This window comes from Geospiza fortis, unplaced genomic scaffold, assembly GCF_000277835.1.
Source record: "Geospiza fortis unplaced genomic scaffold, GeoFor_1.0 scaffold50, whole genome shotgun sequence".
Lineage (NCBI taxonomy): Eukaryota > Metazoa > Chordata > Aves > Passeriformes > Thraupidae > Geospiza > Geospiza fortis.
Window position 1 is genome coordinate 1,410,063 of NW_005054382.1, and position 18,158 is coordinate 1,428,220.

Sequence of the window (18,158 nt, forward strand, 5' to 3'; positions counted from 1 at the left end):
CTGGGCAATCTTATTTTCCAGTATTTTAATTTTGTTTTTCCCTTTTCTTCTCCCAAAGCTACATAAGCTATTATGTGTCCCCGCAGAGAGGCTTTATAAGCCTACCAGTGTGCAGCAAGGGTATTTGTGTGTCTTCCCTTTTGTTGCTGGGGAAAAAAAAGAGTCCAGAGAATGCTCTGGAAAGTATTCTGATTTCTGTTGAACGATTCAGTGAACCCTGCCTTATTAGAGAAGCACAGTTCAAGCACAATTCAGAAAGATATTTAATCTCCTTTGCCCACAGAAGCATTTCTATCTACATGACAAAGCAGCTCATTCCAACATGCAAGTCATGAACACTTGAGTAATAGGTATACTCCTCTGCCCTGTGGAAGTGTACTGCCAAATTTTAGGAAGGCTAGCTCTGAAAGGATTTTATTTCATGCTCTCCTGCCCCAGTATGTTCATGAATCAAGGTGGACAAATGTTTGTGGAATTTAATTTGTGACATATAAAATCACCATTCTGTAACTGGGAGCACAGAGGCTGTAAGTGCTGCAGCTGGGTAAAGAATTTTGCAAGATGGTTGTTGAACCTTGGTATTTCTAATCTTCAGCTACAAGACTTAAAAACACTGTTATTTTGAGATGCAATATTGCTAATGTGTATTTAATACTTCTGGCTCCAACAAGTTAGAGTTTTTGTTATTTTATTTTAAGAGATATTATTAAAAGAATTATGGGAAGGAAATTCCTCATTTTTATTTTTGACATCTAACATTTCCTTAATCAAGCAGGTCTCTTATTAAGTGCTCACTCTTCCTAGACAGTTAGTAGAGGGAAGTTCCTCACAGGTGTCCTGATTAAGGTCTCTGCCCCACTGATTCTACAACATTATTCCCTGCTACAGGTTATTCAAATTGACCTCCCCTAATAGCTGACCACCTTGCATTCACGGATTTGATGCACTGAAGAGACCAGTCCAAATAGACCCCTGCTAACAAATAAGCATTCAGAGTTAGCAGAATTAATAACTGGCACTGACATTGAGGGGTGGCAGTCCCCTGCTAACAAATAAGCACTCAGAGTTAGCAGAATTACTATTACTATTACTATTACTATTACTATTACTATTACTAGCCAGCAATAACTGGCACTGACATTGAGGGGTGGTGTCTGAAATTAACACCCTCAACCTGGTAAGTCAAAAGGATTATTCTGAAAGGTAATTTACAGTGGATCCTAAACCACTGATATGAGGAGTGCAGTAGCCTGAAGTACTATATATATAAAACCCAGAAATGATGACAGCAGAGAACCTGGAAACATATTTTCTTGCTTGCAAGAGACAGCCAGAATGGAAAGATCTCGGACAGCAGCTTTTATGGATATTTACTTTGCTGACCAGGGAGAGCAAAAGGTGCACAGAGTGGTTTGGAAGAGACAAGTCACAGCCTCTCTGTGTAAGAGAGGCTGCCATAGATTAGCTGATAAGCAAAGAAACCTGCTGTTGGTTTTGGGACTGAGGCCAGGTCCCTCTGCTTCATGGCTGTGTGAATTACTTGAAGGGCATGGCTGAATGTCACAGAACAGAACACACTCTTGGAAGCAGCAGTGGAACACAATCACAAAAACATCCTAAATTGTACTGAAAAAGGTTTTGGAGTTCAAGGCTCTAGCAGCCTTGACATTCACAGTCCATCCAATCCTACAGTGGGAAATTCAAGCATGTTCAGAACACTCTGTCTCACTGGACCATGATGACCTGTGCAAGCAAACTGCCAGGTTATTCCCTGGCCAGATTCTGGCTTGTTTTAATTAGCACTCTTGCTTGGGTCTCTGATGTTCTCTCTGAATAACTCCTGGGCATGGCTTGGTGGTTACAATGTCCAGAGATGATTCCCAATGTGCAGTTTGTTTGGCAGCCAGGGCAGTTTGCTAGCACAGACAGCAGCCATTCTATGCCAGCTGGCCTCAGTGCCCAGGAATATTCCCAGGCACAGCTAGTTTACTAATGCGGATGCAGCTCTAATGGATTTCTACACTACACAGGGAACATAACCATCTGCAACAATTTAAATGTGTCATGAAATTAAAACTTAAGATATTGAAAGGTAACTAGTGGAAGACATCAGTCTTTGGGTTTATGGCTGGGAATGGCCAAATCTTGAGCTTTAACCAAGCACCTATTTTTTTGGTATTTTTTCACCTGTCCAAAACACTCCATGCAATTATTTGCTTTGGAATGTTGACTTCCTTTATAAAGAGCAGTTAATCATCTCCCATGGCTGTATGCACACACTTCATTATTATAATGCTTCTGTTCATAACATCTAAGCATTCTTTTCATAGGCATCTGGTGACAGTCATGCCTTTGATAGCCTTTACTGGTATTTCTAGTCTCCCCCATCCTCAGCTTTAAGGGTTATGTGTGTGGTGGAGGGCGAGGAGCAGCTGCAGAATATATTTTTCTAGCTATTTGATCAGAGAAATTCCTGTCACTCTGTTTTATATTGAAATAGCTGTTTGCAAAGCCTGGAGAGTATATATTACTGTGCTAGTCTTCACACTCCAGGAAAACAGCAACTGAATATAGATATGACATTAAATATCAAAATCCCTTTCTCTCAGTGGGATAGTCACTAAATCTGGAAACCAGTGCTCTAGTTTTGGGTAATTCATTCTACATTTCTTTCAAACAGCTTGCTTCAGATTAGGTTCTGAACCTGCATTATTCTTTTAGTTGAGGATTACATCAGGTTGCTGTCTAAACTGCTGCTGCTAGTTAGAAAAATCTATTGCCTGTGTAACAAGGCTTCAGGAAAATACTTTGTCATTAACTGAGATTCAATTAGTCACTTTATAAACAAAACAAATATGTTATTATCTCCTGTATTTAATAGCTAGGTTTTGAAGTGTATTTTTTAAGATGGGTACAAGCAAGCAGATGGGAAACTCAAAGAAAAGTATTGACTGGGCAGCACAATATGGCTGTTACAGAATCTAACAATCTGACATTCACACATCAGACTAACTGTAGTGCTCTTTTTTTAATCATTACTTTGTAAAGGGCAAACAGAGCTGCAGAATACCGTGGATCTCAGGGAATTTCTCTCCCTTGTTTAACTGGTGCTGTAACATAGAGTTTACCTGTAGATAAAAGCTTGCACTGTTATTATACCAGACAAAGGCTTCTTTGTGCAGTGGCATAATCACTCACTCAGCTCTCTTCCTTCAGTTTCACTTTCTTCTGTGCATTCTCTGCCATTTCAGTCACTAAGCTTCCCCAGGTACTGGCTGCTGCGTTACCCCAATTCCAGCTGCATCCCTACCTTACAAGCAGGCTAAAATCTGACCAAGATGCACATGGATCTAAATTATTTGTATTGTCATTGCACTGCTATTAGTCTGACTAAAGCACATAAATGTGCTTTGTAACCACATGTGTATTTACGTGCCTCCACAGGCACTAGCAAAGCTCATTACAAAAGGCCTATTACACTGAAGGGTAAAGCTCAATGGAATGGCTAGTGAGAGGGTATTCCTCTGGCTCAGGTATCTGACTAATAGTTCTGATTATCATCCTCCAGGTTTACCTGTAAAATATCACAATCCAGAGATCCATCCACCAATGCTCAGCACCCTGAGGCAAAGTTGAACACACACTGCAACACATACTCTGGTTTATGAAATGCTCCACCATTTAAATTATGCACACTAGGACTGTGCACCATGGATCCTAGGGAAGCAGTCCACCGTGGCAAGCACTGACTTGCTTAAAACTGATAAATCAAGATATTAGTACTACAGATGCTAAAAGTACTATCAGACCTAGATATTAAAAAAAAAAGCATACTCAGCAGGATTCTGGTTCCCAAAATCCCAGTTTGTTGTCTGAAATTTTTTGAAATTTCTATCTTCATTCTCTTGATCTCTGCTATTCAGCCAACATGGAATTTATTTTTCTTTTCTTTTCTATTTATACTGTAATTCCTTGTTTGCATGTACTAAGTGAAGTAAGTAAGAAGACTATTCTGATAATCTTGTAACAAAGCTAGAATTAAAATAAGGACTCTCCTCTTCCCTGTGAGGAAAGTGTCCTAATACTGCTAAGTAACTCTGATTTATCTCCTCAAACTATGATAGCTTTACTCCATGTTCCCAGTTAGATTTCTTAAAACTAGTCTGCATGTTAAGGTTTAACTTTAAGCATGAACACAGGTTCCACCAGTGCCTGCATACAGCTCCTGGGGTATGTTTACAATTGTGATTTTGTTTGGATCAAAAGTGCTTTTTAAGTCAGTCTCCTGACTGCCCCACTTAGGATGCTCTGGTGGTTATTGCAGAGCAGTCCTGCAGAGGATAAACTGGACTCTCTTCCAATGACACTAAAGCACAACATTCCCATAAACCACTGCTTACTGTTCAGCTCACTGAACAAACTCAGGTCCAGTCTGAAGCACCCCCATCTCCATACTTCTGAAAAAACCCAGTGGATGCCAACGACTTTCTGAGACCCCAGCCTGAATCAATAACTAAGAGCAGTAGATCACACAAACTCCAAATATTCTGAGAAATTACCCAGAATTATTAAAAAAAATTCTAAAAATTTGTGAGTATTTAGGGCCACAGAATTTACATCTTAAATGTAGAAATTCTTCATATTTGTCATCACCTTATAACTATTTAGCAGTTATACAGGTATGGTAATGCTGAAAAAAACACTGCTGCAGGCTGATCACCCCAGAGAATACTCATTCACATCCCAAATACATTTGCAAGTTCTTGCATCTCTAAATATTCTCTAATTGCAGGAGCTGGTTTGAGTCACTGTCTGTCTTACCCAGATGCTAGCAGGTCACTGACAGGGTTCCAGGCACAGATGAACACTTCTGATTCATGGCCCCGAAGGACTGTTGCTTTGTTAGGAGGAATTTCAACATCCCCGTCAATTTCCATTGGCTTTGAATGATTATCTGGAAGGAGACATATCAGAATAAATAGTTTACAAGATGCAGTTAGGTCTGTTTTAAAATCATGCTAGCTTCCCAAGGCCTGAACCTTACAGCAGCATATACACCAAAATTAATACTCTGTGCTGTGTCACTGATAATATTACTCTATTTGTTTCTCTCTGACAGTATTACTCTATTTGCTTCTCTCTGGCCATTCAAATTTATGACATTTCTTCAAAATGTAGAGCTTTCCAAAACATTTTGTATAAATCTACATAGCTTTTCATCCTCCAAATACTCAGGATTTAGTTCAGTGTACTTTTTCTTTTGAAGCTGGCCTTATTAAACTACATGACTTACAGATTTATTAAAATAATTTAAAAAATAACATAAAGCATTTATATTTTCTTACACAGTCTCCTGTAAGTAATATCTGTGCTACTAACAGACAAAAAATATACTGAGGAGGGGTTTCATTCCAGGAGCACATCAGGGGAATGGTGAATGACTTCTCAAGGATATCATAATACATACAAAGGTACCAAATGAGTCATAGATATACTTAACCTGTGTGCTGTAACTCTGCAGTTCTTTAGACTCATCATTTTTAGAAAGTTCCTTTATTGTCTTAAGCGAGAAAAAGCAAATTTAAAATAATGGATTTCTCTTAGTAACAACAATTCATTCCAACTTGCATCATGAACCATGTTTTTACCCCAGACTTCTTCTGCTTCTGTATAATCTGCCTCATTAAGCTCTAGCCACACTTCCTGGCAGCATTACAGGATTATTATTCTCTGCAAACAAGACACCATCCAAGGACAGGTGACACACTGAAACAACAGACACCAGATGCTACTCTACACACGTGTGTGGCCCATTTTGCAGAAAGCACATCCAAGAGCAGGTAGCTGGCAGCCTCCTGTTACCTAACCAATGCTTTGGCCAGCTGATCAGCTCTGACTGATCAAAATGCAAGTTCTCTTTCTGGGTTAAGTCTTTCAGTTAGTCATTCTTCAATTATATATGAAGATCCATAGGTTTGCAAGTAGAATAATTATGCTCCATTATTGCTGCATGTTTATGGCATTTAAAATCAGCCATCTGTCCTGATACTTCAGCTCTGCTACGCTATTGCCCATCAGCTGGTGAAACCAACTGTGACACTGCACAAGTGCCATCAGGAGGAAGATCTCCAGATTTCTACCCTTACCTGGGCTTTCACATACCTGGTTTGGCTCTGCCTAACTTATGCTGAGTCACACAAACAGCACTCCTCATTGTGTATTTGGTTAGCCCCCTAAAACTATGTCTGTGCCACATCTACACCACAGATGGAATGGAATCTACATTGAGTTACACAGAATCAAGTACTAAAATCAGGAAACAACTAACATTAGTTTGACAGCTTATTTCTAATGAAAAATATCTATATTTTGGCTACTCTTATTACCTATAGACTTGCTGCATAAACACTGGAAATGCCCATTTGTAAAATCCATACCTATGCTGAGTCCCTATGTTAAGCATTGTCCTTGACAATTCCCTATGTGTATGACTACTAAACTGAATACTGTTGAGATACACCAATACTCAAGATTTAGCCTGCCACCAGCACCTGGAATCTTTGATATTCCAAGCAGTCAGGCACTGAAGAGTGAAGCACTATTAAAACCCACAAGAAGATACAAGCCTAGAACTCACAATCCTCTATTGCTCAGCACAGCACAGATTCACCACACTTAAAGCATATTTTCAAGAGAAAAACAGTAGAATGACAATGGCTATGCATTCATCTGTGTCCTCTTCACAGTGTGAGCTGGAAGCTGGGGGTAAATCAAGAAGTTTCAAGCACTTTAATTTGAAAAATTTAAATGAGATGCTTTGCTTACAACAGAGGATCCTACAGTTACCTGCCTGGCTCTAAGGGCACGGCTCTGGATTTTACTCTCAATTAAAACCAAATGACAGCTGGGGAGCAGCATTACTCCAAGGTCCCAGAGTCAAGAGTTGCTATCAGAGCAGAGCCATCTGATACTCAGGAATATTTTTCGTTTGTATATGGCCAAATGGAAAAACCTAGACACACACTTTGAATGCTATTAACTACTGTGAAAAAAACCCCACAAATAGTCATGCTGTGGAAAAGAAACCTTGATTAGCTGATACCTGGATTAGTACATGCAAGGGCAACTGGCCTCTGGAGCAATGAAATACCTGCAGAATTATTTTGTATTGTATCTTACAGTAATGATTTTTACAGAACAGTTTTGGTGGTTTATGAGAAAAGAGAGGGAAGGATAAGAAGTCTTTCAAAAATAATTTGCCACTGTTCACATTTTATGTGTTTTCTTCCTACTTGCATCAGTAGTCAGGAACAGTCATATTCAGAGCGTTACTGTTCAGCACTGAACTTAAAATGCCCCATTGAACAAACAGGACAGTTCATGCCTCTGTGATACTGCCTCAGGCTCTTACCAGATTCACATAGACACTTGCAGGATATGACTGATACAATTATGGTAACAACAAAAAGCTGCAGAAACCCCTGAGCACAAAGGGGCACCCTCTCAAGAGTGACAAGTTCCTTACCCAGCACCAGCTCTTGGGAGCCCTGGTCTCACCTGGAAATTTGGCTTTCCTATGCATGCAGCTACAATGTGTGCATGGGGAATGAGAATGAATAGATAAGTGAGACGCAGCAGCCATCAAGAACAGGCTTCTTTTGTTCTAAAGGACCTTCCAAGCAGAAAGCTTTCGGTTAAGATCTTATTTGCACAAAATTGCCGTGGGGGGATTCTCTAAAAGAGAAGGCATTTCTAACTGCAGCAGAGCCTCAGGTGAAAACCTAAGTCTGCAGGTCACATAGGGAAGGACTCTGTCCAAATGTTAACACAAAACATTTTCTAAAGGCCAGGGGATCTTTGGTTATAGTCTACATTATAATTCTTTCTCCTCAAATGTATAAAAAAATCCCAAACGACTGGAAATTAGAATATTACCCCAAAGTATTGAGATTGAGGGTCTTTTTTAGTGTAGAAAGAAAAATTCTAACACACTGGTAAGTAATATAATACTATTTCCTTCAAGGAAAAAAATAGATATTTTTAAGATCTTATGAGTGCTAATCCTGTCTTTTCTCAGGAAATATATTTTTCTTTTCTTTTTTTACTTAAATATTTAAGAGGCCTTCCACTAAAGTTGTTCTTTATGGCTGTACTTTTAATAAAGGAACAGGGCTTAGTCCTCTTTCCAGAGCTTTATTTTTTGTAAACCTAAGCCAATCCTTGCAAATATAATGAAACAAATTACACTAAAAATATTTGTGTTGGAAAACAATCCAAAGTTTGGCTCCATTTCTACATGCTGATTTTTAGTTTTTCCTGTAACATTTGAAGCGACTTAAAACTGAGAACATTACTTGGGAAGCAACAAGAAAAGGCAGCAACTTTTTTTATTCAGTATTTGAATCTGCACCTCAAACTACTGTTATTGTTTTCTGTCTCCTCTCTTTCTTAAATCTATCATATTGTAGTAGTAATGCCACATGCAAACACTTATCATATTAAATATTTTAAAACCCTTTTGGAAAGACAAGAGTGTCAGGGAGAACTCCATGCCAGAATGAATGCAAACTAGGTAATTTCTCAAAGACATCTCTTCCTGCCGCTCCACCCATTCCCCCTTTTTTGAAAGCCTGGTATTTGGGTGACTTCCAGGTTATGACTAAGGACTAGCACATTATTTAAACCTGTGCCAATACATGCCAGGTCTGTGGAATACAACAACAGTAAAAATTAAGTCTGGGAAGTTTCTCACAGGTTTCATATCAACAGTCTTTTCTACTCATGATTATTTCTTTCTCCCAGGAAAAGTCCTTCTCAACATTCCAAGAAAACGTCTGCAACTGTTTGTGAAAATCCCTCTATTAAATATAGCTGTGAGAATTGTTATTTTTTTAATTAGAAAACGCCAGATCTGAGACATCAAGGCTTACAGTGTGGCTGTAAACATGAACTGATTTGAAGGCTTTCCTTTAGTTAATACAATAGTAGGTATATTTCTTTGAATCAGAAGGAAATATATCTGAGTGGTTCTCTTTTAGTGATGAACCGATGGATCAGTTTTCTACCTTAAGAATTTGGTTTTTTTCTAGCAATGAGACAGCGAGACACTCCCCAAAAATTTTCACATGTCACCTGAAGATGTGTCAACAAACAAAATGTCAGCATTTGATACTCTGAACAGTACTTTAATTTCAGTTTTACCCCTTCATATATGAAATTATTAAAGTTTCAAAGCAGAAAGTTAGTTGAGAGTAAAACAGACGCAATCTATAGTCCAAGAACAGATTAATATTTTTTAAATGTTGAGATCTTTTTTACATCTGCTTTCTCAAATAAAAACGTTATTTAAATAACTGCAGTTTTACTGGGTGAAACCAACCCGTCTAACTGGAATTCTCTGAAGAAAAACCTGTTTTGAAAGTGTTTTTCTCACTGACCCACAGAGTAATCTATCCAGATCAAAGAGAAGGTGGAGACTGATAAAGGTATCTACATTGGAGAACTAATAAAATCTGTTACATGACTACAATCCTGACCTTGTCTAAGCCAAAGAGCTCTTAGGACTTCCTACAAAACCTGCCATGCATGTTGCTCTGGAGTTTTCTTGTAAGACAACTGGGCAGTAAGGGCTGGTTTCAGAAGTCAGCCAGTACACAATGGAAACACAGAAACCAAACCAGTAATCCCATCTGCCCCACAGTGTTAGCACAGGCATCAGGATCTAGTTACGCAAGCAGGTAGGTCCCACTCCATGTTGGAAATGTCTGGCTTTGGATGATTAATACATAAATGCAGTCTCCCTTAGTCACCCATGAACAAAGGTGAATGCAGTGCTCTTGAGAACCGACTGTTCCCAAAGACTAAGGAAATCTCAGGAAGGTGGGACCTTCAATTGGATACTTGCAGTGGACTGTATGAATAAGCACATGCTATTAAACAAAAGGCTGAGGAACAATTTTGCTCTGTGCCTTCAAGACAGGTTGGCAGCATCCGAGTGCTGTTTGCAGGGAACGGTCCTTGGCACATGTGCTTGGCAATGCTGTTTGGGAATGGATAGCTGGTACAGTACAACCGGGCTAATGACCATGACAGTAGGGCTAGGGATGCTCCTGTGCTTGGCCACACCCTACAAAAATGGAAGCTGGAACATGCCAAACTGAGCCAAGGACCATGCCAAGGCTATGGATAATCACAGGACAGCTACTGCACAAGGACAGCTGTGCACTGCTCACACAACAATTACACAGATAAGCCTTGCAGGTCTGTTGGAGGTTAGGATTACTCCTTTTGTTCTCTTTCTCCCGGGGAATTTTCTCCATGCCTCCTAAGGGACAATAACAACAGGCACTTAAGAGAGACAAAAGAAGTTGCCACAGTACAGGGGGAGGGTGTGGTTAGCTACTCTATTAGCTGAGTGGTTTCTCTTGGAGGGGCAGAGATAGCAGGAGATTTGGGCTGGGGGAAGGGGCTGAGTGCAGCTCCTCACTCTCTCATTTCTCTGCATCGGAGGGGAACAGGCTGTGATCGCTGTGGGGAGAATTCATCACCACTGTGAGGCTCTGTCTCCTGCTGTCTTCATCTACCGTTGCTGCTTCCAAGGTTCCTGCTACAGCTCATTTTGGTCTCCAAAGAGGCACGGACCTACTGCTCCTCTGGGTTTGTAAAGCAGGCCCCTTTTCCCATCCCTCCCACCAGCTGAGCTGCCATAACCGCGTGGCGAGGCGGCTGCGCTCGGCCACAGCGCCCCCTGCAGGCATGGTGGAGCCATCACACCCACCCTGCCCGGCCCGGCGCCAGCAGCGCCCCTGCCGGCCGTGCCCGGAACTGCACCCATGGGGAAAGCGCCCGACAGCTGAGAGAGCGCTGGCCCGGGTCTGTGGGTCTGTCTGCTGCTGCTGCCAGTGTGGCTGCTTGTTTTGCCTTGTTATACAAATACATACCAGGAAAAAACTGTTACTCCTTTCCCCATATCTTTGCCTGAAATCCCCTTAATTTCAAAGCCATAATAATTTGGAGGCAAGGGGGTAATATTCCCCATTCCAAGGGAGGTTCCTGACTCCCTTGAAAGATATCTGTCTTTGAAACGAAGATAAGGTCCCTCTCAACCCATCTCTCTCCTAGCCTGGCCAAAATGACAAGCTTTGGCTACAGCCCAGTTTTTATCCACTATCTAAAAGCATCTAGAAGGCTCATAATAAAGTCTGGGTAGCCTGCTCCAAGGAGAGAGCATACAGCTCCACTTCTTGATTCTGTCTTCTACTTGCAATTCTGAACATATCTGAAGTTTTCAGGTTGTTAGAGACAGATAAAACACAGCCCTGTGATGTGAAACATCATTTTTAATCAACATGTCCTGGAATGATTGCCCTTAATTCAACCACCATGCAGAAAGCACACCTTGCACCCCACCCCACAACTGTGTACAAGAATATTATGGAAACACAAACTGCCCAGAGGTTGCAGGCAGCCGCGTGTTGGCTTACTTATTGCATGTGCCCCATTCTCCTCTCCATTCACAGTGGCTTCTCCGTTCTTTGGTGTGTTCTGCTGGGAAACAGCAGTCGTCGTGGCTCCCGCTGTGGCCGCCGTGGCCGCTGCGGCTGCCGCGGCGCTGGCCTGCTGCTGCGCGAGCTTCTCTCGGAACGCTTGCTGCCGGGTCTGGACGACATCAGGCATCACCGCGTCTATCAGAGACAGGGACTCTATAGGCCTGCCATCAAATACTGTGCCGTCCTGCAGGGAAAATGAGCACAAGGGAAATCCCGGGTTTAGGATCTTCATCACTCAGGCGGCAAAGAATCACAAAATGAGGCTGTGCAAAGATAGTACACTTTGACTTAACCAATAGGGCCACAGGACTATGGACTGCCTCTCTCAGATCTGTGACAGCGGCACTCATGGTCCACTCAGAAATCTGATCAGTCAAAAAGTAATTTGTTGGAATTTTATAGAAAGTTCTACCATAGAAATGCTTTATACATGCAAAAGGAGTTAAGCTGTGTTAAAAAATACATCTGACCAATGACAAAAAATTTCACTTTGTTTTCTGTTTGAAAAAACAGAGTCATGGCTAAAGCCATGATAAAGGCAAAAAGACTTTGGTTAAAGTGTTTGTTTTCCTACACTTGCAGGAGCATAGCAATGGAATGGAAGCAGATGATGTATAATGAACCTCAGCCAAAACATGATGTATGCACAAATTCAGTGGTTTCTTATGCAGTGCTTTTCAACCCAGCACCACCAGTTGTAGTGGATCATATAAGACAGCCTTACCATTATTTTTCTTTTATTCCATTATATTATTAATAATAGTTATGACTTTGATTTTGATTTCTGTAAATTACACTTCAGCTTCAACACCCAACTGAGTAAACTTTTAGGGGCTGTTGAAGACTTCATACAGACTATATTGACTTGGCTTTTCTTCACTTTCCTATTATCTTAAATATAGGGGAAAGATTTTAGTAGTCTTTGTAAAGTGCAATTTTGCCAATCTTCTGCAAACTCCCTTCAATTCTTTAAAATAATAATGATCTGGTGGTGAAAGATTTGCTCTTGAGAAAGAGCAAGTAAGAATAGGATACAGATAGATAATGTAGCTGGATAAACAATATAATCTTCCATAGGTGAGAACAATTCATATAGAAGAATAGCTGCTTGCCTGACTGGTATGTTTCTGCTGACCTAGTTGTTGCATTACCCCTTATAATTACAATATTAAGATAATACATATTTGTTTCCTCATGGGGAAGAAAAAGGAGGAGACAGTCATTAGAGAAGTAACCATAATCTCTTTCTCCTCAACATTTTTTTATGTGTCTGCCAAAATTTATTTAAATCTTGACTCAAATTCTTGCTACACAATAAACAAAATGTTTGCCAACAGATCCTGACATCTTACATTTTCATCTGTAAATGTGCTCACTGGACTATTTACATGACTGCCCTTTAATAGATCACAAACAATAATTTTATACACACTAGTTTATAGACTCACTGATTACTTGTCACTCTTAAGTAATACACAGAGAAAAGTAACACATAGGGAAGCATCTATGGTAGCTCTTCCTGGGATTCAGATGTAGCATGAATGGCCTTTGCTTTGCTGCAATACTTAACAGTATGTATTAGAACAGGATCATAGAATGGCTTGGGTTGGGTGGGAAAGGACATTAAAGGCCACACAGTTCCAACATCCCTGTTGTGACAAGGACACCTTCCACTAGGTCATGTTCAGGGCCCTGTTCAACCTGACTCAAACCATGAGAGAGCAACATAAATCTTAATGGTGACAACAGGCATATTTTCAGATTATTCTCTCATTTTAGGGGAAGTCTTGAAGCTGGGTAATGCAGGACCCTACAACCTGATCTAAGGGCTTCAGAGCTGGAACTTTTTAACTGTGTAGCTCCAGTTTCAGGCATGGGGCAAAATGTTAAGTAGCAGCAAATTGAGACAGCTTCCTAACACTGGTTTGTTATTACAACTGCATCAAAGTGCAGCTTGGCGTGAATGTCAAGTGTTATTGCCCTATTTACAAAATAACACATATACAAATCTTATACATGGTATTGTGTCACAAAAAGAAAAAACACACAGAATGTTTGAATAAAACCAAAAGAATTTCCAAACTACACATTGCAAACAACACAGCCTTTTCTCTATTTTATATTCCTTTGTTCTGCCCCATGCTGTTCACATGCTACATTCAGGTATAGAGGAAAAAACAGTAGCTTCTCTGTATTAATATTTATTACAGACGTTTGTCAGTCAGAAATATCTATCATAAAAATCTTGTAATGCCACAATCGCTTATCTGTCACGCTTCACTCCCTCTAAAAGCACCCCATCTTTAAGGCTGGCAGGGCAAAACCACTGGCTTTTCCCACATCCCTTCTTTGCTTCCACTGGCAGCTCAAGGAGAACAGAGACAGTCTGTGGCTGTTCATACAATATCTATAGAAAACCTGCATCCCAGCCACATTGAGAATTTATATGCAACTGTTTCACCATGAACATGATGCCTCATCTCATATGATCTAGGCCAAAGTCACCGAAATCACTCTCCAGTGACCTCCATGGATTTTTGATCAGGCTTCTCGTGGCCTGTGAACAGTGCTGTCTGCTAGGAGGTGTCAAGGAGTGAAGTTTTAACCCACGCTTCAGGTTTTTCCAGCCAAATTCTGCTATGACCTTGAAAACGCAAGGCTGTAAGCACAGGCAATTCTTGTTTCCTGCAAGAACCTGTACACCCTGGATTTGTTGGCTGGGGTAGCAGAAACACCACGAAACACCAGGTAAGGAGCGCAGAGAACGCCTCCCTGCCACAGCTGAAAAACCAGAAACACGTCTCCATCTCAGAGCTTTCTGGCTCTCTGCTGGGATCAGGCAAAGTAAAAGGAATAAAATTAAACCAGGAGAAGCTGGGCAGTGGCTCGTGCTGGGGCTGCTGGGGCGTGCTGCTCGGCACGTCCCAGTGTGTGGTGGTGGCAGCTGGCAGCGGTGGCAGCGGTGGCAGCAGTGGCACTTACTTCATTGATGCTGATCTCGGCCTCCACATACTGGAGCCCCTTCTGGAGGATGGAGATGAGTGCAGCAGGTGGCACTAGTGTTCCGTTGATGTTGGACTGGCTGATGTGGCTCTCGATACCGAAGGTAAAGGCCGAGTGGGAGAAACCTGAGAGCAGGAAAAGGAAGCCATGATATGAAATCTAAATGCACCAGTCAGATACACCTTCACGGTCTAAAAATAGTTCTGTCTTGAGATCTAAGAGACACTGCCGTGTAAGCAGAAGGCTGTGGGCTGGCTGCTCGGAGCTGGGGAGGTCAGCCTCAGCCACCCTGACTGCCCATCCCCCCCTCCCTCCCCCACATTCAGGGCAAGCCATACAGAAATGGAAATGCATGCAGAGAAAAATAACTGCACTAACTGAAACAAAACCCCCGAAAACACATAAGCATCAGCAATCGCCACAAGGGCAGGTCCAGCTAAAAAAAGTGCCTCAAATCTCCATTTCCCTTGCTGAATTTCAGTGCTGGGTGTTTGTAGAAGCTGCACACTTAAATCCCTACCAGCATGCAAGTTGTATAAAATCAAGGCATAGATGCAGCTGACACAGAGGAGCCATTCCCTTATACCAGGGAAAAGATTTCAAATCCTCTGCTCATTTATTGCTTAGTACAATATGATGGGCAGAGCACTGCTGTTAAAATGTGAAACTACAGAAAGGCCACCCCTGTAAACCTATTTTCTGTATGTGAACAGCAATAGCAAAACTCATTAACTGGGATCTGCCACACAGCAATGACAAGCTGAGGTGGCCTGTACTTCAGCCAGAAGTCTTTCTCTTCCCCGTTTCATTTTTGTCATTGTCTGCGTAAGAAAGTGGCAATGAAGGCGACAGCACTGAAAATTAAAGAATCTTGGCAGACAAATTTTAAAGAGTGCTGCCTTAAATTCTGGCTGAAGCTGCTCAGAACTGTTGCTGGGTATGGAGGCGAGCACTGCAGAGAGACTGTACAGAGGGGCAGCTGTGGGAGGGGGGAGGGGGAACAGGATGTAGATATAACTGTAGGAACCCATTTATCATCACACTGTCTCCAGAGCATTAATCTAACATTAAAAGCCTTGGGGAAACCACCCATGCACTGTCTCAAACAGGAAGAGCTCTCATCGTCTCCACCAACTAGACAAGAAAAAACAACAAACAACAAACCCCCCCCCCCAAAAAGAAAAAGAAAGCAGCTTTCAAATGAAAATACTTCTGTTAAATATAGCTGTGCCTCTTCCCCTTGTCAACACCAGTTTCATTTATAGTTCTGTCCGTTAAGGGATTTCCCCTATATCACTGCAATGTCCAATTGTGTGCAGGCTGGGGATGTGATTTTGGGCTCGCTTGACAGTAGTGCTTTCTTTCTCTCTTTTCAAGATGCTTTTCCCAGCTAGCTCAATTATTAATACAGCTAGCTAGCAAAAACAAGCTGAGAAACAGAATGCCTCCCACATTTGAAACCAAGGTAAGTATTTCTCTGATTCCTCCCTTCCCCCTACACATTTTATTTTGCTGCTGTTTTTCTCTTTTCCCTGCTAACAGCTTCCACTCTCTCCCCTCCCACCCTAATTTCCCTTCCTGGTGCTCTCCCAGTTTTGAGGGATGCTTTGGACAATTTTTAGGAAATGGCAGGTCCACCTATCAACAGAATTCCACAGGATCACAAGGCATTAAAAAAGGACAGATAAAAACCCCCCACTGAAAAACTGCAGTATCATTTACGTAATCCCTAGGCCAATTTCTTACTCTGTATTGCTCTTTATGTCCTGGTCTAGTTTATGAGCTGCTGGACCTCCAGCTGTGATACAGACTGTAAGATCTGCAGGGCAGTGTTTTTCCCTGGTTATTAGTTTTGTAGGACATCTAAGCACATAACTGGGAACCACAATGAGGAAGAAATCAAGCACTGAGCATACATAGCCTTCACCTGAGAGGTCTAGGGCCTAATCACTGAGCACTGAAACTTCTGTGTGTATCTATAAATACACAGCATAAAACTAACCAGAATTAGAGAATCAGATTACTCTTAATTTATATTTATGTGTATTTGAGTTAATTAACAATGGTAACTTTTAAAAAACAGAATGAATGTAAAAATACACGACTGATAAATCGGTAAGTCTATGTAAGAATGAGAAAATTGAGCTGGTGTCCAAGAGCACTAAAGGTGACTGCTAAAATACCCAGCAGTTAGTTTCCAAGTCAATAGCTCAGAAAATTGTAACATGGTCTCTGATTGAAACAACAGGTGGATGGCATAAAAATGGCAACCAACAAACATGGAGGAAAAAAGTAAAAAAGTGGAAAACCATGACTGTGGATCTATGGCAGACATAAATCTTAAGTATGACATTTTACATCTCATTATTGCACTTTGTATCTTACAGACTTTTTAGCTGGCTGCTGGCATATCTCCAGCCCCATCTTTGCCAGGAGACAGATGATTGTGCACACAGCTAAACCTCTTTGTCCTGATCCCCAGAGAGCAACACAAGTCACCTCATAGCATGTGAGAGAAGAAACTTTTCAGTATAAAACTCAGTTGTGTTTTTGCAATGAAACATGTTATTTTACTGTTTCTCTGGATACTGAGAAACTGTTACTAAAGCACCTGTTAGATGAGGAAACACAAAACTCCTGGCACACTGTCGCTGAGGAGCAATCTCACTCACACACCTCCAGCAGCTGTGAGAAACTTTCCTAAGATTTTATCAGGCAAGATCCAATAAATGAAAATCAATGGCACAAAACTGTTTAAGTGGGTGCTGCTGGACATAGTGCTCCTCACACCTCTTGAAAAAATGCACCCAATACAATTGTAGTTAAAAAAAAAAACAACAAAAAACCAACAGAAATATGCCAACCAGTCCTCCAACAGATAGCTAATTCCCTCCTGATTTCTTGTACTACCACAGCAGTTATATAAAGCTCATTTGAAAATAAACAGTTTTAAAACCACCTCACACAGTCAACAAAATCCTCAATGAAGCTCTACCTACATCAGGTTTCTGATAACACTGAAGAATCACCTGAGCTTTACTTTTATAGTTACCATATGTCATCAGTTCTCTTCAGGGTTCTGCATTGAACTACACTAAATTACACAGCAAAGCTGCAGCTCCATAGTTTACTCATATGAAAAGGTGATTTCTATCAAACATAGGCAATTTTTGAAAAAGGTTAGCTTGTTAACCTGGCCCTCCTTCTAAGATTGTGAAATACACTGGGGACACAAAGCCAAGACATAAGCACCACCCCCAGTCCCAGTCTGCCAAGGCAGTTGGGAGCGTGAGCAGAGACAGAAGGTGCTCTGCAAGTGCGGATCTGAAGGAAGGATGTGGTGGGGGAGACATGAAATTACAGCAGACAAACTGAAAATGCCGTGGCAGCAGTGAAATGAATGAAAATTGCAAATCTGTGTCTGTAAGCATTCCTTCTCATAAATTCTGTCACTGGTGACTGCAATAATCACTCTACAATACAATAATTTCTGTTCAAATAGCACCAAAACAAAATCCTAGTGCAATATGCTCTTTGAAGACACACGCAGTGACACTATGAGCTTTTCAGGTTAAAAGCATGAACACAAAGGGCTGAAGAGGAGAA

General features: G+C 41.2%; 1 protein-coding gene across 3 annotated transcripts in view; it reads right to left on the reverse strand.

Moving 5' to 3' along the window:
* The window catches only part of TBL1X (transducin beta like 1 X-linked), a 138,539-nt gene that overhangs the window by 22,293 nt on the left and 98,088 nt on the right, over positions 1-18,158 (reverse strand). For all 3 annotated transcript variants that reach the window (XM_031060415.1, XM_031060417.1, XM_031060416.1), the window contains 3 exons: positions 14,532-14,677; positions 11,484-11,733; positions 4,822-4,954 (listed from right to left, as the gene is read on the reverse strand). In XM_031060415.1, coding sequence (XP_030916275.1) covers positions 4,822-4,954; positions 11,484-11,733; positions 14,532-14,677 — 529 coding nt within the window. The remainder of the gene's footprint in view (positions 1-4,821; positions 4,955-11,483; positions 11,734-14,531; positions 14,678-18,158) is intronic.